This window comes from Carassius auratus, linkage group LG49B (assembly GCF_003368295.1).
Source record: "Carassius auratus strain Wakin linkage group LG49B, ASM336829v1, whole genome shotgun sequence".
Taxonomy (NCBI): domain Eukaryota; kingdom Metazoa; phylum Chordata; class Actinopteri; order Cypriniformes; family Cyprinidae; genus Carassius; species Carassius auratus.
In genome coordinates this window covers 459976-469213 of record NC_039301.1, presented here as the reverse complement: position 1 = coordinate 469213, position 9238 = coordinate 459976, and the positions used below count along the sequence as shown (strand labels likewise).

The 9238-nt window shown below is 29.3% G+C and overlaps 2 protein-coding genes across 2 annotated transcripts in view; both read right to left on the bottom strand.

The window, feature by feature from the left end:
• Window positions 1-590: 590 nt before the first annotated feature.
• On the bottom strand, window positions 591-5572 carry LOC113068752 (gamma-crystallin N-B). The gene is made up of 4 exons (XM_026241612.1): window positions 5448-5572; window positions 4007-4255; window positions 2140-2285; window positions 591-803 (listed from the first exon to the last, which is right to left on the bottom strand). Exons 1-4 carry the CDS (start codon window positions 5466-5468, stop codon window positions 668-670), a joined length of 552 nt encoding a protein of 183 aa, XP_026097397.1. The 5' UTR covers window positions 5469-5572; the 3' UTR covers window positions 591-667.
• Window positions 5573-8022: 2450 nt separating this feature from the next.
• LOC113068750 (GTP-binding protein Rheb-like) overlaps window positions 8023-9238 on the bottom strand; it is a 10552-nt gene continuing 9336 nt past the window's right edge. The window contains exon 8 of the mRNA XM_026241610.1: window positions 8023-8741. Within this exon, the coding sequence (XP_026097395.1) occupies window positions 8649-8741 (93 nt within the window). The 3' untranslated portion in view covers window positions 8023-8648. The remainder of the gene's footprint in view (window positions 8742-9238) is intronic.

Below are 9238 nucleotides of genomic sequence, written 5' to 3'. Positions count from 1 at the left end.
TATTATAGACTTTTTTTTTCAAAGAAAACACTGTTTGTGTTTTTCTGGTGCTTTTCACATTTAATTCAGTGTCATTAGTTTTCAAATATATATATATAAAAATATATAAATATAATTACTGGACAAAATGAAATATTTAATATTTCTAAAAACATAGTTTTCTTTGCACTTATTTAATCAAAAATAGTGAAATATTATTCTGATCTAAATCATCTGTTTTCTGTGTGAATCTGTGTTAAAGTGTAATGTATTTCTGTGATGCGCCGCTGTATTTTCAGCATCATTCCTCCAGTCTTCAGTGTCACATGATCTTCAGAAATCAGGATAATATGATGATTTACTGCTCAAGAAACATTTCTGATTATTATCAGTGTTGAACACAGTTAATATTTTAGTGGAAACTTATGTATTTTATTTTTCAGGATTCACAGATGATCAGAAAGTTCAAAAGAACAGAATTTATTTGAAATAGAAATCTTCTGTCAACAATTGTGTGTGTGTGTGTGTGTCTGTGTGTGTGTCGTTAACTTCCCAGTGTTGAGTGTAATGAAGTCCAGAGCTGTTCTGGAGTCAGTGACAGACACAGATACTCTTGTGATAAAATACCATCTTGATTGTGGTTCTGAGTTTATTTTACATGTTGAGAGAGAAACGGATGCTGGAGGGTTTAGAAGTAGTTGACGATCCTGCGGATGGACTGGATGTTGGGATTCTGCGCCTGCCACTCGTTATGACTGCAGTAATTACCTCGCTCCACGATGTACATGCGACCGCGGAAGTTGGGCTCTTCATACATCACCCATCTGAAGATCAGACAGAGACCAGATCAGACTCAGACAGACAACTACACTCAGAACTGAAACAAAATAACTATTACATGAATGAAAATATTAGATGAAAAGATACATTTCAGAAATCTTTTTCTCGGCAATGAACTAAAATAAAATTAAGGACTTAAAACAGACAACCTAAAACTGAATTTAACTAATAAAAATGACAAACGCACATAACAAAGTAAAATAATAATAATAATAATAATAATAATAATAATAATAATAAAAATATAAAAATAAAATATATTTTTTAAATTGAAATAATAAATAAAAAAATAAAGCTAAATAGAAATATTTTGTACAAATTAAAAAGACAAAAGCATATAACATTAACTAATGTTAACTAAAAAAAGTAACTGAACAGTAACTGAAATAGAGCAGATATATAAATAAATATAAATAAATCTTAGATTAAAACAAATGACAATTAGAAATGTTGCTTTGAAAACTAACTAAAAAGCTAAATAGAAATAATACAATCGATTAATGGAGATTATAATGTCAATTAAAACTAATAAGAAAATGAAAAAAATTAAAGAAAGCTGAAATAAAATAAAAGTAAAATATTAGATTTTTTTTTATTCAGAAATGTTGTCTTTGCAATGAACTAAAATAAAATTAAGTACTTAAAAAATAAAAAATAAATGTTAAGCTAAATAGAAAATGACAAAAGCACAAAACATTACTAAAACTGAAAGAAAAAAGGTTACTGAAATAAAGCAGAAAAAAGTAAATGAAATATGATTAAAGTTGAAGTACTAAAATGACTAAATAATAATAATAAAGCTAAATAGAAATACTAACAGACTAATAGAGATGAAAATGTCAAAATAAACTAATACAAAAAAGCTAATTAAATAAATAAAATATGAGATCAATTAAAATAAGATAAAAATTAAGTACTTAAATCCTAAAACTAAAAATTTAAGCTAGATAAAAAAATATATAATCTAAAGAAACTAATAAAAAAGACAAAAGCACTTAAAATTGTTGACGAAAACAAAAAAAGGAAATAAAAAAATAAATAAAATATATTTTTTAAGTTGAAGTACTAAAATGAAAAACTTAAAGCTTAATAGAAATGTATAAAAAAAAAGTATAAAAAAAAAAAGACAAAAGCACATAACATTAACATATAAAAATAATTAAACTTGAAATACAACTTCAAAAACGTAAACATTAGAAAAGTTGCTTTGGCAACTAACTGAAATAATTAAATAAAAAGCTAAATACAAATACCACAATAAACAAATAGAGATGGTAATGTCAAAATAAGGAACTAGAAACTACTGAAGAAGTGACTCACGCTCCGTCTCCGAACACTCGCACAGAGTTGATGCAGTTGGTGTTGAAGCCTCGGCTCTGGAGGAAGGGACAGTCGTCACACAGATCCATGCACTGACCGGTGTAGTTACAGCCCTCGAACAGCTGCATGCGGTAGTGCTCGCCGTGCTGCACACACACACACACACACACACACACACCGCTTCAGTTCTGACACACGCTGTTCTACTATAGACTGCAGTACAATACAGCAGCTAACAACCCATAATGCAATGCTCTTAAATTAACACTGGTATTACAACAACTAAAGAAAATGAAATAAAACTGAAATAAAATACAGTAAATTTTTGTCAGCTAGTTTGCCATTTTTATTTAGTTTAACTTGACGTGCTAAAATAAATAAATCTGAAAAAAAAACTGATTAAAAAAAACACTAAAATTAAAAATATTAAAATAAAAACATTTAAAAATTTACATACTAAAAATTTTTTAAAAAATGTAAATAAAAATAAACACTTATTTAAAAAAATTACTTAAATTACAAAAAACAAATATAAAAAATCTAAAAATAAAAACATATTTAAAATTGAAATAATAAAAATAAAAATATTAAAAAACATTAAAAATAATAAAAAACATTAAAACTAAAATAAATGCATACAAAAAAAACTAAAATGACAAGAAAACTAAAATGAAAAATATAAAAATATATTTTTTTTTAATTTACATACTGAAAACATTTAAAATAAAAAATAAACACTGATTTTAAAAAGATTACTAAAATGACAAGAAACACTCAAAAATATAAAAATAAAAACCTTTTTAAAATTGACATACTAAAAGCAAAACAAAACACTAAAATTTAAAAAAGAAAGATTTAAAAAAATACTAAAATGACAAAATAAAAAACACTTAAAATATAAAAATAAAAAACTATTCATAATTAACATTCTAAAAACAAGATAAAAAACTAAAACGGAAATAAATGAAAAAAAAAACAATAAAAAACTACTAAAATTACAAAACACTAAAATAAAAAATATAAAAATAAAAACCAATTTAAAATAATTACAAATACTACATATATATATATATATATATATATCTCAATGATTAAATAACCGTGCAACTTATTTATTTCATGTTGATAAATGCAACGAGGCCATGTGTCGATGTTTATCACAAATGTATAATGCATTTAAAAATAGTAAAGGTTTTAAAACATGCAAATAGTCTAAATATAAATCATGTCTTTTGTAATGCATGGGCCTCATAAATGTCACTTTAATATGTTTTTACAAGAAAATAGCCAACAATTTTAGTTTTTTTTCTCCTTCGATCTGTGATCTTAGATTCAGCGTGTGATGTGAAAGCACTAGTGATCTCTGAGTGGAAACTAAGGGTGATATTTAGTCTCTCACCATGCGGACGGGTCTGCAGGAGCCCATGTGATCGTGTGTGTGTGTGTGTGTGTGTGTCTCTCACCATGCGGACGGGTCTGCAGGAGCCCATGTGATCGTGTGTGTGTGTGTGTGTGTGTCTCTCACCATGCGGACGGGTCTGCAGGAGCCCATGTGATCGTGTGTGTGTGTGTGTGTGTGTGTGTGTGTGTGTGTGTCTCTCACCATGCGGACGGGTCTGCAGGAGCCCGTGTGATCGTGTGTGTGTGTGTGTGTGTGTGTGTCTCTCACCATGCGGACGGGTCTGCAGGAGCCCGTGTGATCGTGTGTGTGTGTGTGTGTGTGTGTGTGTCTCACCATGCGGACGGGTCTGCAGGAGCCCATGTGATCGTGTGTGTGTGTGTGTGTGTGTGTGTCTCTCACCATGCGGACGGGTCTGCAGGAGCCCATGTGATCGTGTGTGTGTGTGTGTGTGTGTGTGTCTCTCACCATGCGGACGGGTCTGCAGGAGCCCATGTGGTCGTTGTGTGAGTTCCAGCGCTGAAACTCGGGGTACTCTCCTCGCTCCAGGACGTACTGCTGACCCTTGAAGTCCGGATGATCGAAGCAGATCCAGGCGCCGCTCTCCACACGGATGGAGTTCACTCGGTTCATGAAGCCTCGGTCCTGGAAGTTATCACAGTCTCCGAAGACCTCGAGCCGTCGGCCGGTGAAGCAGCGGCCCTCGTAAAACACGATCTGAGGAGCGCAGGAGCACAGGAGCACGGTCAGACGACACACAATCAGGACAAAACCCTCTGAAGAGGAGCTTCTTCAACTGGGAGATGACAGGAACTCGCCGAGACCAGGTCAATACTGTCACTTTGAGCTAAAACCTTTACAACCTTACTTGAAATTAAATTAACATTAACTGAAAAAATCAATAATAATAATAATAATAATTTAAGATTATATAAAACATGTAGTGTAAATAAATAAAATAAAATTAATTTTTGAAAGCTAGTTTTCACATTTTTTTTGTCTAAAGATGTACTCAAAAATAAAAAAATAAAACATAAAACTTAAATAAAAATAAATAATGATAAATTTTTTTTAATAAATGAAAAAAAGAATATATATATATATATATAAAACAAAAAATAAAAAAAAGTTAAAAGGCAACATTTTCCTTATATTATATAAAACAAAATGATCAAAAAGTAATAAATAAACATTTGTAAGACTATGTAGAAAAATTACAAAAATGTAGCATGGTAAAATAAATAAATACATAGATAAATACTTATTATAGACCAATATCATATAATAAAACTAAATTATAGTTAAACTGTTAAATGATTCAGAATATTAAAATAAGATTAAATAAACTAAAACTAATGAATAAAAACTATATAGTCATTTGAAAAATTACAAAAAAATCAAAACAAAAACACTTTAATAAAAAAAAATAACAAATTAAATATAAAAATAAAATCTAATGCAAATATAAAAAAATAAAAATAAAACTGATAAAAATGAATCATAACTAAATGGACATTTAAAAATAATACAAGTTAGAAAAACACTGAAACAAAAGTACTTCAATTTTAACGAACATTAAAATGAAAAAATATATATAAAAAACAAACTAATTCAAAATACGAATATTGTAAAATGGCATATAAAAATTTTAATTATTAACTAAAACAAAAAAAAACTAAAATTAATTGACTAATTATTATAATTTTTCAACTAGTTGCCAAGGCAACATTTTTAATTCTAGTTAAGTTTAAACTGAATTATTTAACAAAAAAAAATAAGACTAAAATGATCTAAAAAATCTAAACAGACATTTAACAAAATAATAATAAAGTAATCTCCACTAATATCTGAAACGCACTGCAAGGGCCTGGACTCAGGAGAGGATCGGATGTGGTTTCTGAACTCTTACCTTTCCTGAATACTGCGACATTTTCCACTGGATCGTGTCCAAACTCACCCACACGAGAGAAAGTGTGCGAGGGGAAAGTTGGACGGGTCAATATATAGGATCTGGCCAGATCCGCAGCACAAAGATCACACAATGGAGAAGCTTTGGGCTTGTGCTGACGGCACGCTTTCCTCCAGCTGCTGATTCATCACCAGATTCTGCTGCTTCTGCAGATCTCCGACACCAGCCGATCTTTCCTTCATTTCTGAGGATCTGAAGCAAGGATTCGGGAGGAATCGGGACGCTCTCGGATCCAGGACACACCAGCATCACATCTGCATCAGATCTGAACGGATGACAGATTTAACTGATGGGCTATACAGTTTTCAGTCGTTTTGTGAGTTTTGTCATTTTATTAGTTGTATTTTAACACCTAATTTTGTTTTGTATTTTGTTTTTTCAGTAAAAAAATAAATAAATCAGGAAATCATCTGAATGTTTGTAGCTGGAAAAAAAAATATTTCCTGTAATGATTTTTTTTTTTCAATTAACAATATTTAGAATTGTAGTTCTTTATATTTTCATTTGTATTTTAATAAATACATTAATAAATAATAAAAAATAACAGAAATAATTCTGTTTTCGTAATTTTTACTATATTTTATTTTAACTGTCATTTTTAGATTTTATTTTTTTAAATATCTATATTGTTTTATTAATCTTATTAAAACGCTAAAAAAACAACAATTTTAAGTCATCTTTTTTTAAGGTTATTAATATAAAAAAATTAAATATTTTTTCATTTATATTTTAATAAACACATTAATAAATAATACAAATAAAAGTGGTTTTTAAAACTTTCTTTTCATTTTTACGATTTATTTTTTAAATATCTATCTAGTTTTTATTACTCTTATTAAAAAGCTATTTTATTTTAAGTAGTTTTTTTAAGTTAATATTTAGAATTAGTTTTTTTCTATTTTCTATTTGTATTTTAATAATTACATGAGTGAATAATAAAATAAATAATTAAATAATTAATTAAAAATCCTTGCAGCTTTCATTATAATTTTGTAATTTTTATACATTTTATTTGTATATATTTTATTAAAAAGCTATTAAAATTTTATTTCAACTATTTTTTTAAGTTAATAATATTTTGAATTTTATTTTTTATATTTTCCAGTTGTATTTTAAAACATTATCAATAAATAAATGTAATTTTGTTGTTTTGTCATTTTTACTAGTTTTTATAGTAATTTTTTGACAGTATTCCAGATATTGTTTTAGTTAAGGAACAATGTCAAATTAGTTTTTATTTTATATTTTCCATTCCCATTTTAATATTTATATATTTGTAATTTCAGTTTTATGTCCATATAGTTTATACACATTTTGACAATCACCTCAAACTAGATGGAAATGAGAGACGTTGCAGCTGAAATAAGTATAATAAAATATGCTTTTTTCATTTTATTCAATAAAAGTAACCCTGAACTCAACCCCACAGACTATAAAGAGCTTTTATGAATCATAAGCTGCTTGTTAAAATACATATTTTAAGCATCTTTTGACATTCTGATCTTATCAAATTGATTTGTTTTATTTGATCAAACAGGAGTTTTTAGAGCGACACAAACCATCAAACATCACAAATCATCCCAGAATTCATCAAATGCACTGATCTCGGTGTGGTTTTCCCTCCAAAATGATGTCACTTCCTGCAGGGTGACGACATTCAGAAAGCGACCTCTGTTAGTTCAAGGGATTTATAAAAGGATGGACTAAACAATACTCACCAGAAAACATGTTAAGAAAATGAATTTAATGTAATGTAAATATATGCTTGATAGATATCTGACAGAAAACAAACAAAATCGAGTCAAAAGGTTAAGCTTTTTAATGAAACTGAAACAGAAAATGAAATTTTTAAATAATAAATTACAAAACACATACATTTTATCACCTCCAATCACCTTTATTATTATTTAATCATTTTATGCTTTAATCTTTACATGAACTAATATTTTTGTCCATGGCTTTAAATCATGTTAAAATCAAAACTGAATGTTTTCTTGTTTTTATTAATATTTTTTTATTAGCTTTTTTTTTCATTTGGATTTTCAAATGTATTATTATTTTTTGTTGTTTTTGCCATTTTTACTAATTTATTTTATTTTTATATGGAAATCAACTTTAAATAAACTGAAATAAAATGATCTTTTCCTTAATTTTATGCAATGTCTTTCTGTTTTAGTTAACATTTTTAATTTTAGTTTTTCTATCCGAATTTTCAATTGAAAAAATATTTCTTTATAGTTTACATTATTTTTTATAGTTTCAGATATTTAAGGATATAAACTTTACTTGAAAATGAGAAATGTTGCACACTTTACCAAACCAAAATCTCATTATTTTAATTATACTTTATTTAAATTAAACAAGAAATCTATATGATATTTCCAGGCATTAAAAAAAAATTATGTGTGTTAAAACATTAATATATAATAAAAAAGACATTTTCTTATCAAGAACAGGTTTTTGTATAGACATACGTCTAGTGTTTATAATAAATCACAGCAAGCGACTCGAGAGATAGTGAAACAAAATGCTGCGTTTAATGATTACAATCAAACAAAAGTCCAACAACATTCACTTCTGAATGAATGCTGCCGGCTTTATTGGCCATAATTATGTTTAAGAAACACGGTTTATAAATATTCGGGGAACAGAGCGAAGGATGAGAGGTAGAGAAGAGCGAGACGCAAACGTAAGGCTGTGTGTTATTCAGAAACGCCACGGACAGACTCGGTCTCACACAGGAATAAATAAAAGAAAAATACCACACATCTAAAAAAAACGTAAAGTCAGGTGAAGTATAAAACCGGTTTAAAAGAAAAAGCGGACATGTCTATGCAGGAAACAGGCAGTTAGCCACTTCAAGTAGAGGGATGTGTTTCCCAGTGTCCAGTGCTGCAGGAGGAGCTGGAAACACACTTTTCTAGAAACATCTCAAGATCAACGTCTCGAACCCTGTTCAAATCTGGGAACCCTAGAACTGGAGCAGAAACACAAGCCAAGCCCAAACGCCAGCCTCAAACACACAAACATGCTTGCTAGGAAAGTTTGTGCTGGTTCTCCAGTGGGCGGGGCAGACTGTGGGAGAGGGGCGGGGCCAGGGGAGGCCAGGGGCGGGGTCGTGGCAGGGAGGGGCGGGGTTATCTACATCATGGAGCAGGATGTCCGGCCCTGAGGAGCGTCACCGTCGATCTTCTCCGCCTCCAGGATTATCCTCTTAAACACCTCCACAGCCGTCTGCCAACACACACACACACACACACACACACTCGCGCATTAAAATCAATCTAAAATCTTCATCGTGATTCATTCATCACTCAACCTTGCAGCTGAAACGACTTTCCACTGAAGTAACTTCAACTACATTACATTACATTTACATTTATGCATTTAGCAGACACTTTTATCCAAAGTGTCCACATTATCCACATGTGTTCCCTGGGAATCGAACCCACAACCTTCTCTACCACTTGAGCCACAGGAACTAAAAATTATATATTTTTTAATTACATGGAATAAACTGGAATAATAATAATAAAAATGTTTTTACTTTCACTTAATGTACTATAATAACAAAATAAAATAAATAAAACTATAGACATAGAAACAATAAAATATAAAAGTAAAATCTAATTTTATAGATATATATATATATATAAACTTTATTTCTGCTAGTTGCTAACAAAATAATTATTTTCATTTAGTTTCCCTGAATGTCCTAAAATAGCTAGAAC